The 14,302-nt window shown below is 55.2% G+C and overlaps 1 protein-coding gene across 5 annotated transcripts in view; it reads right to left on the reverse strand.

Annotated features, from left to right (window-relative positions):
* Window positions 1–13,184, reverse strand: part of LMO1 (LIM domain only 1) — a 44,412-nt gene extending 31,228 nt beyond the window's left edge. Inside the window, exons 1-2 of one of the 5 annotated variants that reach the window (XM_034932090.2) lie at window positions 12,786–12,923; window positions 7,730–7,989 (exon numbers count right to left, since the gene is read on the reverse strand). In XM_034932090.2, coding sequence (XP_034787981.1) covers window positions 7,730–7,754 — 25 coding nt within the window. In that variant the 5' untranslated portion in view covers window positions 7,755–7,989; window positions 12,786–12,923. Of the gene's footprint in view, window positions 1–7,138; window positions 7,441–7,729; window positions 7,990–8,063; window positions 8,292–12,785 lie in introns of those variants that run through there. The other 4 variants (XM_057299092.2, XM_063608091.1, XM_063608090.1 and 1 more) reach the window with 4 other exon arrangements.
* Between the last annotated feature and the right edge of the window lie 1,118 nt (window positions 13,185–14,302).

Raw genomic sequence — 14,302 nt, forward strand, 5'->3', positions numbered from 1 at the left:
AGCATCCAACTGATCAGCCATCCTCCATCCTCCAGATGTGAGTGAGCCCAGCTGAGACCAGAAAAACTGCTCAGCCAAGCCCTGCTTAAATCACTGACCCACAGATTTTTGAGTTAAATAAATGCTTATTGTGTTAAGACTCTACATTTTAGGGTAACTGATTACACAGCAATAACTAATTGATACATACAGATAGCACAATGCCGCACTTTTTTTTTTTTTTTTTTTTGAGACGGAGTCTCGCTCTGTCGCCCAGGCTGGAGTGCAGTGGTGCGATCTTGGCTCACTGCGAGCTCCACCTCCTGGGTTCACGCCATTCTCCTGCCTCAGCCTCCTGAGTAGCTGGGACTACAGGCGCCTGCCACCACGCCCAGCTAATTTTTTGTATTTTTGGTAGAGACGGGGTTTCACCGTGTTAGCCAGGATGGTCTCCATCTCCTGACCTCGTGATCCTCCCGCCTCGGCCTCCCAAAGTGCTGGGATTATAGGCGTGAGCCACCGCGCCCGGCCAATGCCGCACTTTTAAGTACGACTTCAGTATAATGATAGCTATTGTGTTTTATGACTCCTAAGGACTGAGAGGCCAAAGCCAAAAGATGATACTGTAACTGTACAGACAGCAATGCCAATTCATACAAGCATGAACCTTTCTGGTTTATCAAGTGTGTGTTTGGACATAAAGTGCCATTTAGGTGTTTCACCCTTTGTAGGGATGAGAAAACTGAGGCCCAGTGCATTGAAGTCACACAGCAGTCAGCTGGGACAAAACCCAGGTTTTCTGTATCATGCTAGCGGACTACACCTGTAGACAGGAGGCCACTCAAGAAAGCCCAGTTGACCTCCAGGGGAAGGCACAGGAGGGAGGAGCTAGTGACCTGAGCCCATGGGCCTTCACACTGGGTAGCTGCCTCTGCATCCTGGACCAATCTGCTCACTCCTCTCACACCACCTGCTTTTAATTTGCCCCCAGTTGTATCAGCTACTGTGAAGTCCTGCCTTGGACAGAACACAAAACGAACACACTCCCACCAGTAGTGAACAAGCTTGTTGCTAGGTTTGGTGGATGTGTCTCTGAGCATGGCCTGGAATGTTCTGGGAGAAGCCTCAGCCAACTAAAGGAGAAAGGGCATGCCAGGCAAGGAGGACATAGGAACAAGGGAATAGAGGCAAATGCTGAGTCTTCATGGAACCCAAAACCAGAGCAGACATACTAAACCTGCATAGTTTAGTGTGATGGTCAAAGCAGCAGTAGGCCTCAGGCAGGATGCCAGGGTAGCAGAGGTTGGGTCAGACTGGTTGTAATGAGCACCACAAGAAAGATAGCAGGTGAGATGAGAATGGTGGTAGCAGAGGAGAAAAGGGTAGGTCCAGAGTCCCAGATGAATGCAATCCAGTGGTGTGCTGATGCATGCTTAATGACCAAGTCTTTGGGAAAATGCCCTGATTTGTAGTGTTTGCCAACATCCATGGTACAAATACTCCCATTGTGGCTGACTTCAAGCTACCAATGCAGTGTCTCTGAACTCAGAGTTGGGAACAGATGTACAGAATCTCTTGCAAGCCAGGACAAGTTGACTCCACTGGTGTAGTCCAATCCCAAATATGGGCCTGCTGGGAAAACTCACTCTAGCAGCACCACAAAGAGCTAAGTCTGGAAATGGGAGGACACCTTGCATGTCTCAGTGTCCTCCAACTCCAGACAGGACAGGGAAGCAAGATGGGATACATGCCATAGGAACCTCTGGGGCTTCTCCACTTCCAAAGGCCCAGGACAGGTGAGTGTCCCTCAGCACCTTTCACCTTACATCTGAGGACAGAACTGCATCTTCTGGGCTGTCAGTAGGCTGGCAAGGGGCATAACTGGGACACCCAAGCACATGGTCTGTGGTCCCAGTCCAGCTGATGTTTGCTGTAATCAGAGTTTTCTACCACCCAGCCTCATCACGCCTCAGGGCTAGGGCAGAAGGCATGGAAAAAAGATGCTGATGCTCTAGGCTCCAATTCCCCATGGAACCCTAGGCAGCCCTTTTGCCCTGTTTAAACCTCAACCTTCCCCCTATAAATGGAGGAACTTGCAAAGAGTGGTCCTAGAGACCTCTTCCCAAGGTGCCACCTGTCTTGGTGATCTGGACGTGGGCGAATAGTGAGGTCAGCCTGCCTCCCAGGCAGCAATGATTAAGGGCCATGATAAATAAACTGGCAGAGTGAGGGTGCAGGCCCAGTGCTTGCCAGCAAACAAAGCACTGGACTGGACACAGAGTTCTTTCAGATCATACTGTAACTGAGCATGGAGCAATGTTGCTCCACACAGCCATGAGGCTTTCTGGCTTATCAAATGTGTACATGGATAGTATCTCACTTAATCCTGAGTACAATCCTGCCAATTAGATATGGCTGTTCTCACTGTAGAGACGAGAAGGTAGAGAGGCAAAGGTTTGGAAGCAAAGCAACCTCTACACTGGGTGGACATGGAACACAAAATCACAGTGGACATATTGGACCTACATAGCTTAGTGCAATGATAGAGGTGGCAACAAGTCAAACAGTACCTGGCACACTGGGACACCTCTACCTTCTGCCCTAACATCTTCCAATCTTCTCAATGTCCCTGATCAGGGCTTTCTGGGAGGCCCTCTGGACCCTGGACATGGATCCAACAACAGCCTTGGCCTCCCTGCTATATGGGGGCACAGCTCTGGAGGGAGCTCCTAACTCCCTGGGCCTGCATCTGCTCTAGACCCCAACGTGGCTCAAGGCACTCACCCCCAGCCTTCCCTAGCTGTACCATCACGGCTCTGTCTTCTGCTCAGACAGCCCAGCCCGTCTAGCCATGGCCACTTCCCAACTCTGGCAGCTTCGCCCTGGGCCATGGCTGAACCTCGTGTTTCCTTTGCCCATGACCACAGGGAGTCAGCTGCCGGTGCTCACTGGCAATCATCCATCTGTTCCAAGGGTGAGAGACCAAAATAGACCTCCTCTTGGTCCTGCCCACAAATAGGGCCTGCTGTGAAGTTCCTTAAATGGAAGCTTATGGGGCAGCTGCCTGGTCTGACTCTGAGATACAGGGTGACACAGGGTAGGGGTAAGGAATCAATTACTCGGGAGGGATGAGCAGCGGGTCCCAGCTCTAGGGAAACATACATTTTCATGTGCTAAAGACATTTTTGAGGACATGTTCAGAAACAGACAGCAAGAGAAAAAGGCAGTTCCCACAGCCACAGAGGCCAAGTGAGTGGTCATGCCAGCACTGAGCCCCGGCATCCAAAGGGTGAAGCTTTTAGGCGAGCAGCGGCCAGTGATCTCAGCTTCCCCCAGTCCTAATGCTCCTGAAAGGCTCTCTCCTGCTCCCTGTAATTGGGCATCAGTAGTTAATGCAGTATTGACTGCACTACACGCTCCCGTGCCTCCCCTCGCTAATGCCAATTGCATCACCTTGTACAGTCACTGGCTTGCTTAGCCAATAGCCGTTAAAAGCAATCCAAATCATGAATCATATGGGAAACTTTTAGCAAGACACCGCCATCCAAGGAGACAATTTACAGTTGAGTTAATCTGGGTACATTAGCGAGACATGGATTCCGGACGACAGACCAATTTATGTTGTTTCCCTGTCCCCCCTTAGTGCTGCTCTGTGTGAGCAAATGAATGGAAGAGCAGGGAACAGAGAGAAGCACCTGCTTCTTCACCCAAGGCTCGGGTGTGTGTGTGTGGGGGGGGTGGTTACCCATCTTTACAGACACTCTGCCTGGCTAAGTTTGGGCAGGAAGGGGAAGCGGCTGTATGTGCAGCTCAGGATGTGATGCCTCATTCCCAGCAGAAAGTAAGGCTGCCGCTGGGGCTGGTCATGGTAGATGCAGATGGTAACCCTCCCGCTCCCCTGCTTCTAGGCACTGGGCAAGCACAATTTGGTCCCCACCCTGCCAGACTCACAAGGCCTTTACCAGGCCTCAGCAGGCAGCAGTGTCCACTTGGCTCCACCTTCCTGCTGATGGGCTGGGGTCTCTGGCATAGAACAGCATCAGGGCCTGCCTCCCTCTCCAGGGTTGGGACGGTCGTGAGCACACTCTGCCAGGAGAGGCCCCTGGGACTCTCTGTGGTCTAGAACATGAGGGTCTATCCTAGGAAATCCTACTGGTGGCCCAGCAAGGGCTGGTTCGTACCCAAGCATAGCCATGCGCCGGCTCTGGTGGATTAACTGAGTCAGCTGTGGAATTTGTGCTCCTAGCAGTCATTAACAATTGAAGACTCCGCTGTCTGGTCCTCCTCAGTCCAGCTTCACTCTCTTGGGCATTTTTACTTATTAAAAATGCTCTAGGAATCATGTCTGGTGTTTAGTTCCACAACCCGCCTGCTGCTTCCTGTGGTCACCCCCGCCTTCCTGCTGGGCCTTTGCAAAGGCCATTTATACCCAGCCCTGCCCTTCTCCTGTGTGCACCTGAGAGCATCCCAGCATCCCCAGCTGGATGCCCCAGCATCCTCTCCTGCCCAGTCCCCCACAGACCAAAGCTCTCACTGTTCTTGGGCCCTCTCAGACTCTCTGCTGTCTGCTCCTACTCAAAGGCCTCTTCTCGAACAGCCCAGGGGCTCATTTGACTTGGGTAGCATTCAGAGCTGTAGCTCTCTTTGCTCCCTTGGGACTTTAACCCTCCCAAAAAGCCCACCGCCTGGTGCCAGCCCAAGCCGCAGGTGCCAGGGGAAGAAGGGCTGTTTCTCCGGGAAAGTTGGAGCTCAGTTCCATTTCGCTGACAGGCAGACCCAGCAGCATGTAGAAAGCCCGGACCCTGAGTTCCAGTAAAGTGGAGATGGCTAGGCCAAGAGCAAGCATCCAAATGAAAGCAATTAATCTTAAAACCCGAAGTTTAACTGTTTGCAAAACAGATCTTTCTGTCTCTGTGGTGACCCTTCACTGCTCGACCTAATGGATTACTTTATTAATAATGCACTGTGCTTAAAAGCAAAAAAAAAAAATTTTTTTTCTGACGATTCAATACTTCAGAAAGTCTCTTAAACCCGTTGCTACGGCAAAACGATTGATATTTTATTATCTTTCAGAAGTGCAACATGAAAGCCCTGCAGCCCAGCAGAGCGGGAGCTTTGGTCCTCGGCAGCTGGCAGACCCGACTTCAACCAGAGGAGCCCCAGCCTCTCCAGACAAGATGCTGTCAGGTGGAGAAAAGGCGTTGGGGGTGGTTAATAGCAGCCCTGAGTCCCTGCTGCAGCCAGACAAAAGGTGCCGTATGCAGGGAACGCACCCTTTGGGGGACCCGGGGGGTGGGGGAATGCTGCCACCCAGTTCAGATAGCCATCTGCTGAGAGGGCAGAAGTGTTCAGGAAGAAGTTAGGTGGTTGGTTTGGAGGAGCAGATGAGTGGATCCAGAACCTTTCTCCCTCCCCCAATTGAAGATGCCATCTTCAAGGTTTCCTGGAACTAGGGGAGGCCAGACTCCTCTTAATAGGGAGTGGAGTGCACATGCATGAGCAGAAACGTCGCTTTTGAAAGACAGCTATAGGCTGGGTAGGACAAGAATAGGTGGCTGCTTAGGACCCCAGTGACTGTGCTTGTGCTGTAATGGACCCCAGAGCCCAGCAGCTCCATGGTAGTGGGCACCATATTGTTTAGACTGGACAGGCTGGGGATGGAGGGGCATCTGGAGCTCTCTTCCACAGATCTAGCAGAAACCAGAAGAAACATCTGCCCAGGGTGCTTGAGGTACACTGCAATTTGGAGGCAGGGAGCTGGCTAAAATGACCTCCAGAAATCCATTCTCACTCAAGGCTCATCTGAAACCCTTTGTATTATCTCAGAGCCAGAGGCATCATGTGGTGCCTGGGCAGAGCAAGATCCTGGGTGCAGGTAGGGGGTGTCATCTTGTTGGCATGAGACCAATCTCCCTGGCCTGAGGCCTCTCATGTACAGAGCCCGAGTCTTCTGGATTCCTGGCTTGGGCCTGGGGAGCCAAGTATGCCAAATAACCTTGCTAAAGATGAACCTTGCATGCTCCCCATAGTGACAGTATCTCCGGGTACCAAGGAAGTACCCTCTCCCCTGGCTTCTCCAAGCCCTTCATTTTTACCAAGAGGGAAGGTGAACATGGGAAGTTCGTGATGAAAGGCACTAAATCAAGGTCTCTTCCCTCCCTGTCTGGCCCGACCCCAGACCCCTTCTTCTCCTTTTCATTCTATATGAAGTTCTCCGATGGCCTACGTGGGGCTCCTGGGAAGGGGTCCGTGAATAGAGAAGACATATTGAAGATGATGTCCCACCCCAGCTAGCCCAGAAGCACTGAGGTTCCCCCCATCCTCTCTCTTCCTACACACATACTGAGAGCCACAGGTCCTCCTAGATGCCTCCCCCAGGCCAGATACTTCAAATTCTCCCTCCCTGCTGGATGTCTCAGAAGGCGGTAGCAGCCTGGGGGCATCGGCACCTGGCAGCAGCAATGCGAACGTTCTGTGTGACCCTGAGCAAGTCACTTAGCTTTGCATTTTCACCAACTGGCCACATCAATAACAACGCTGCCCCAGGGACAGAGGGCTCAGGCCCAGCAGAGACTCCTGAGTGGAAGGGCAGAGGATGGCCACTACAGTCACTTTAAGAGGATTCCCGCTGACTCAAAGCAAACCTACCCTTTCGGTACCTCACCAATGGCAGAACGCCGGCGGCAGCGTGGGCACCAACAGTCACATACAAATGCCCCTGCAACACCAACACACAGGCCTCACCTACAGGGCAGGAGGTCCTGGGACAGCCAAGGTACTGCCTCTCTCCTGACCCTGGGGACTCATCTTAGGGCACCCACTTGGCTTTCCCCCCAAGGGGGCTGGGATCCCCAGCCTTCTAGGACATTTAACTGCAGGGCACTCCCTGCCAGTAAGGCTTTGGGGTCTATGGGACCACCTGCTAGTGGCTTCCAGCAGCCATGGGCTCCTCTGTTCCGACCTTTCCCGTGCCCTGCAGTTTTCTAGGGCGCACTGAGGCTCGACCACGGAAGGTCCGTGCCACTCTCGCAGGCCGCTCCCGCACAAGCGCTACCGGCCGGCGGCGGGACACTTTCTTCCTCTGGGCCAAACTCCCGCCTCCGCGCTCAGAGAGACAGGGAGCTAGCGGGCCGGCACAAGAGGCGGCTCTCTTTCTCACCGAGTCACGCTCATGCAGATGTCCCCCGGAGGGTCCAACCCGCCTTTCCCTCGCCTGCCGGGCACCCTGGCGCTCGCGCCGTCCTCCCGCGCTCCCGCTTGCCCCGAGCTCTGGAGCCCGATTCTCCCCGAAGCCGCTGATTTGCTCGGCGCTCAGCGCCTCTCGGGTTACGCGGCGGCTGGCGCGAGGGTGATGGCTGCGGTGAGAGCAGCAGCCGCAGAGACAAAATGCTCAAAGCGAACCTCCGCGACGCGGAGATCGCAGGGGAGCCGGAGCCTCCGCGCGGCTCCGCGGCGCAGCACACGGTCCGTGCACAGCTCCTCGGCTCGCGGCCGGGACCCGGGGGGCGTGCGGCCCCGGGCGCGTGCAGCCCGGGGCTCGCCCACCTCCTCCCCCCGCAAGTTCCGCCCGGCTGTCCCCCGGTACTTCCCCCAGCCCCAGCCCCGGCCCCAAGCGCGCCGCCCGCCCCGCAATCCCCGCACAGCCCAGCAGGTGTGCGCCCCTGTCCCCGCGTGTGTGTGCCTGCGCGCCGCGGCGGGGGGCGAGGGGGCGAGGGGGTGAGGGGCGTCGAGACCCCGGCCCGCCACCTACCGTCCTCCTTGTCCAGCACCATCATCTCGGGCGCTCCGTGTCCAGCCGCAGCTAGGCTCGGCCGGGAGAAGGGCGCCGACTCGGGGCGCGCTTTGGCGGGGCGGCCGGTCCTCGGGCAGCTAGCGGGCTCTAATTACCCGCTTGTCCGGCTCTTAACCTAGATTGCACTCAGCTAGAATTACATTCAGGAGTGAAGCACTTCGCAGATACAAAAGCAGTCTCACCTACTTTTGTGCCTCAGAATTGGAAGGAACTACGAACTGCAATTTAGAGAGAGAGGGAGAGGGAGAGAGAAGGGGGAAAAGAGGATCAGAGCCGTTTCTTTGATTCTCACCTTCTAAATGGCTCAATTTGCCCAGTATAATCTGTCTTAATGTAATTGCATTTGATAGCTCATAACCCTGTCTCTGGCAACGACACAGCTTTCAGCCTCATAAAGTGTTTTCCCCTCGGATTTAATCTGAATCTCAATCTAAAATTATATTCAAAGAGATGGGGGAATCTCGTGGCCGTCTCCCGCTGCCTTTCTCCCTCAATGTATGAGGTTTGCACTCCTGCTACTGAATAAATGCACACATTTCCTGAGGCCCCCACCCTCCCGGGTTAATGGGGAGTGGAGACGCACGGCTGCCCGGCTCCGCAGCGCCACCTGGAGGCCTCTAGGTCCTAGCTCGGTGAGCGTCTTTGCTCTGATCCCAGGGTCGTGGTCTTCAATGATTGTCTGCAGGACGCAGCCCATCTGTTACTCCCAGACCCTCAGCCTTGATTTTTGTCTCTTCTTCAGAGCAATATTTCTCTGATCACATCCTTTTCCTTCCTACCAGTTCTGCCCGGGGTTTCGTGTTGCTTCCCGGATTGTTTGGCAAAGTTAACCCTCTTCAGGGCACAAACGATCCTACCCTGAGTCTTACAGCACTACTCCTGACCCCAGCAGCACCCCCAAAAGCATCCTGACTCCATGGAGTGGGAGAGCTTATCTCAACTTCTCTCGAAGCAAGCCCAGGCATGGCCTTGAAAGCTTTTCTCATTCTACAAATATTTACTGAGCATGTATTATGTGTCAAGCACAGTTCTAAGGCACTAGGGATACAGCACTGAACAAAACAAAGATTCCTGCTGCTATTATGGAGTTGACGATTCTTGCTCTATAACTCATAAGGCAGGAAAAGAGACAGTCCCCATCTCTTCTCCTGGACCCTGCTTCTCCCCAGAATCCTGGGGCTGATGTTCTGGCTGCCTACCCTAGGAAGGCCACCTACCCACCTACTTTTTTTCTTTTCATTCTTTTTTCTTTCTTTCTTTCTGTTTTTTTGTTTTTTTTTTTTTTTTTAAGATGGAGTCCTGCTCTGTTGCCCAGGCTGGAGTGCAGTGGTGTGATCTCGGCTCACTGCAAGCTCCGGCTCCCAGGTTCCAGCGATTCTTCTGCCTCAGCCTTCCGAGTAGCTGGGATTACAGGCACACACCACCACGCCCAGCTAATTTTTGTATTTTTTAGTAGAGATGGGGTTTCACCATATTGGCCAGGCTGGTCTCGAACTCCTGACCTCGTGATCCACCCACCTCAGCCTCCCACAGTGCTGGGATGACAGGCGTGAGCTGCTGCGCCTGGCCGGAAGGCCACCTACTTTTAAATCCCAAGTCTTTTTTCTTTGCCTAGACAGTACAGAGTTCCAAGGTGGGATAGAAATAATGATTTTTCTTCAGCCCAAGGAGGGCTCCAGACAGATGTGTTGGAGGCTTGGTCCTGGCAATCACTTCTGAGGACTAGACCCAGGGAAAGAGAAAGGGGCTGAAGGGCCACCAGTTGGGATTCTATCTCATCTCTGCCAATTACCAACAGTGGACCTTAGCAAGTCTCTTTCTCTATCTGGGCCTCAGTTTCCTTGGCTGTGAAGTGGGAGACCTACTCTTCCTGTATCTATGGTTGCTGTGGGGGTCAGATGAGCTAATGCATGTTAATGTGCTTTGTAAACTGTGGCACTCCAGACAATGCAGGGGGATAGGGGGAGATTATCTGGTTTGAAGGAGACCTGGAGGCTAGGTCTTACCCCTTAAACCCTGGGAGGCCCCAGTGCTTGACAGGGATGGGGAGCAGCGGGCTGCAGCCATATTCCTCTCTGCTAGGCAGGGAAGTCAGGCTTTGAGAAAACAGAAAAGCACTGCTTCTAATGAGATGCCTCATCTGCAGCTCAGAGGGTTTCACTTTCCCCTTCATCTTGAATACTTAATCCTAGTAGTCCTTGAGTATATTTGATGTTAAATATATCATTTTGCTCAGACTCACCAGCCTCAGGACTGCGAGCTTGATCTCTCCCCTGCCACTGCCACCAGACCCATGCCCTCAGGGTATGAGGGAGGCTTTGGCACCGCTGCCACCGGCATATTTGGTGCCAGCCCCTCACACCCACCAGAGCTGGGGGCTAGACAGTGTAGCAAGCACAGGGCCTGACAGGCTGGCAAGGGGCAACTTCTTGCCGTAGAAACCTCTGTGCTACTGGAGGCGTTCACTCCATCGGGGCTGCATGCAGCCTTACTACTGACCTCCAGGGGCAGATTCTCCTCACTTTCAGGGGCTGGCCCTGACCCACAAACCAGGACTGGGCTAGCTGTGGCCACTCTTCCACTCTCTTGTCCACGAGTTTGTCTGAATACCAGCTCACCTCAGCCTGCAAAGTACCTAATTGGCAGCCACATGACTGGCATCCCTTTGGGGAGTCAGGGCCCTGTGCCCCAAACCCAGGGACTGGAGCAGGCCTGGGGTGCGGAGCAATGGGTTGCAGAAGCAGGTAGGGCATGCCAGCAGGGGACTGGTGCTGTGTGTGCCCACAGGTGGCTCTTTCTGCACCCCCAGCTGTGAGCATGGTGCTCCCAAACTGATCTGGAGAGGAACCTTCACAGCAAGTCTTGGAGGGTTTGGGTGGCTTGAGCTTCCAGCCAGGAAGGGGCTTGCTGGGTTGACAGAGGCAGATAGGAACATCACTCATCCCATCTGATGGCCTCTCTCCACTCACTGGGCAAGCAAGTAACTCCCACCCCCATACTCGCCCCACCCCCATGCTCACCCCACCCAAGCTGCTTCTAGGTCCAGGGACACACCCACAGCACCAGAGTGGAATCCTCAGATCCCCTGGGGCTGGGGGAGGTAGTTTTCACCCAACACATTCCACAGGTGATGAGCATGTACTCTCACTTCAACAAGCCAAGAGTGCTCCAAAATGCCCTTGAAATGCCTCTGGGAATGGCAGGGAGAGGACAACTATCAATCCCCAAGGTTAGTTTAAGGAGAAAGTGGGTGCTACTGGCTGTCTTACAAATATCCAGGCAGGTCCCAGCAATGTGCCCCTCCACCAGGCAGGAAAGTCCTGAGGAAGAGTTCCTGCATTAGGAGTCGGGGTGGGAGATAGTGGGACCCAGGGCCTGAGGGCCCAGGCAGACTGGATATTACAGAACTCTTTGGTGGAGACTGTCAGATGTGCCTCAGCCAGAGGGCCTGCTCCCAACACAATGCAGCTGCCTCCAAGATGGAGTTACAAGCTAGCCACACAGGTGATGCTCAGAGAGGTATTGGGGTGACGAGGACCCCTTCTCTGTGGCCACCACAGTTGACAGGACAGAGTAAACCTACAGACTTCGCAGTGCAATCAGGATGCCTGCTGGCCACGTTTAGATGCCCTTCCCTTCCCCCTACTTACACAAAAGCAGCCAATGCACAGGAATTTGCAACCCGCTGGAGTGAAGAAGTGCACAGTCGGCAAACTTTTCCTCTTTTGGTTTCTGGAGAGCCTGGAGAGGCCTTCTTGCAAGCTGCAGTTATAGATTGTTAGGCCTTGTGGAGGCCTAAGCCAAATCTGCACCATAGCAAAGAAATCTCCCCTACCCCTGCACCACAGCCCTGAGAAGGTTTTGGGTGTGCACTGACCAACTGTCCAAGTTTGCCTTGTGACTCAAGGGTTTCCTAGGATACAGGATGTTCAGTACTAAAATTGAGATCGTCCTGAGCAAACAAGGACAGTTGATCACTATAGTGAGTGGTGGGAGGGTGGGTCAAGGGACTAGCTGGGCCAGAGAGGAAGGCCAGGCAGCCAGACCCTTTCCCTGCAGCCCAGAAGTTGCCTCTCAACCCCAAACCTTCCAGCCTCCTGCCCCAGCACTTCGTCCTTCAGGCACTAAGGGATTGTCCCAGCCTCCGCGGATGGTCTCTGGGTCAGCCAGAGCTGTGTGTTCTTCCAAGAGACTGGCAGTGGAAAGGGTAGGAGTTGGACCCAGGGATGGATGGAAATTTTGTGAGGTCCAAAGCTTACTGTAGTTCGGGCGTGGGGCTCTTTAAGAAAAGGACTACAAGACTACTAATACCAAATTACCACCAAGGACCTGGCAGCTGAAGGAACCTGAAGGACCCTAAACTTCATTAGCTTCAAGGTAAAACCGCCTCCAGTTGGACCTGATATTTTGGACTAGATGGCCCACCCACCTACCCCAGCCAGCGTGGCACCTCCCAACATGCCAGGCTGGGTGAACTGCCAGGGGCGGAGGCAATGTCACCCATCCCGCAGCTACGGAGTGCCAGACCGCAGAGACAGTGCTGGTTTGACGGCACCCTCACCCCTGCACCTGCAGGATCTGTGGGCACCCCCACCACCCCGCTGGGATCCGTTCCGCAGTAGGGTGCGGAAGGGGAACGTGCAGACACCCAGAGAGGCTGGGAGACTGGCTGGCAGTGGGCACTGCCGGGAAGCCCGCGGTGCGGGTCGCAGAGGCGCTCCGGATGCCCGCAAGGCGGCAAGAGTCCGTGAGAAAGTTCCCAGCCGGAGCGCGCAGGGCTGGCGGCCTCGTTGGGACCAGGAGACTTCCTAATCCCGCCGCCGAAGCCCGGGCGCTGAGCCTGGCACCGCCGACCCCGGCACCGGCGCACACATCAGCCGCCGCGCTTCCGGGAAGCCACCCATCAGCCGGAGGCGGCCCGCGGGTGCTGAGGGCGCTGCCGCCGCTAGCGGGGTGGACTCCGCAGGGCCAGCGCCGCAGTCTCCGCCCCACGTCCCGCGTGCCGGGCACCTACCGTCCTCCTGGTCCAACACCATGGTCCCGACGGCTCCAGCCGGACTAGCGCCGAGGATACGGAGGGGCGCGTGGCTCCGACTCCCGCCGCCGGCCGCCTGCGCTGCTCCCGCCGGCCCCGCGCGGGCGCCGAGTCCGGAGAGCCGCGACCGCCGACGGGGGCAGACGGACCGGAGTCCGGAGCGCAGCCCCGCGGGCAGGGAGCGCAGGAGGAGGGACTGGGGGGCGGGCGCGGGGGCGAGACGGCCAGGCCGGGATCGCGGGAGCCTCGCGAGCAGCAGCTGCTCGGGCCGGGCCGGGCCGCGCCGCAGCCGGAGCCTGAGCCGCGCGCGCGTCCTTCCTCCGTGCCGGCCGCGCTCGCCTCAGCAGAGTGAAGGCTGCATTTCCCAGGGCCCCTCAGATTCCCCTGTTAATTAAATCAATTCATTATGCTCAGATCTGATTAGCGGCCCTTCCCCCCCTTTGAATCAATTATTCAATACACAAACATAATTGCTTGGGCCAGAGGTGCCCGCCATTAGCTTATTTAACTCCAAGGACACTAATTACCCGCAGGGCACGGGAACTTTTCTCATTAATTCTGACAAAACACAAAAGCACAGCCAGAGTGTGTGCCTGTGAGGGGCTGTGTGTGTGTGTGTGTCCGCATGCCAGAGTGAGGGCTGTGTGGGGTGGTGAGCCACTGTGTGAGCTCAAGACAAGGGTGGGGGTGGGACGCGTGCGATTGCGGCTGGGTGTGTGCGGGTAGGAGTGTGGGCTCCGTGCCTGTGATTCTGAATGAGTGCGCCAGGCTGGGCGTGACTCTGGGTCTGGGGACAGTGGGCCTGGACTGGGACCCGGCACAGGAATGTGTATGAGATCGCGAGAGTGCTTCTGTGTGTGACTTTGTGAATATGACTCCGTGGCTACCGTGGCAGGCGCCCCATCCCCTTTCTTTTTTCATTATTGCCCAGCCATTCCCCGCGGCATGCTCAGCCCCACGGGGGAAAGTGCAGATCACAGAGGAGAAATCCGAGAGGATCAGGAGGCGGTGGTGACTCTGGACCCAGGCTGGGCCACAGTGTTCTCCATCCGGTCACCTGTTCAGGCATCAACTGGGCTTTGCTCTCCCCCAGTTATAAACCCCAGGTTCCCACCACCACCACCCACTTTGCCCTCTCACTGCCCCTCTCAATACCGCCCCCACTCTCAACTTTTATCCCAAAACCCTCCCCACCCCACCCTTGTGCCCAGGAACCCCCAACTCCACCCACCCTAGACCTAGTTCTTCACCTCCTGTCTCAAGGCTGTACCGAGGGTGTGCCTGTGGTTGATCAACTTCTCCACATTTTACCTCCCAGGAAATCTATTGAGAGAACCAGTGAGAGAGCCCACAGAGGCAGGACACAGAGGGTAATTGATTCCCCCAAATTAGGTTTCTGCTTTCTAAAGACCGGCATTGTTCCTATTCTCAATGTGCACAGAGGTATTGAAGATTTCCTTTTTGTTTCCTCGGGCAATGAATGAGCTTAATCCATT

This window comes from Pan paniscus, chromosome 9 (assembly GCF_029289425.2).
Source record: "Pan paniscus chromosome 9, NHGRI_mPanPan1-v2.0_pri, whole genome shotgun sequence".
Taxonomy (NCBI): Eukaryota; Metazoa; Chordata; class Mammalia; order Primates; family Hominidae; genus Pan; species Pan paniscus.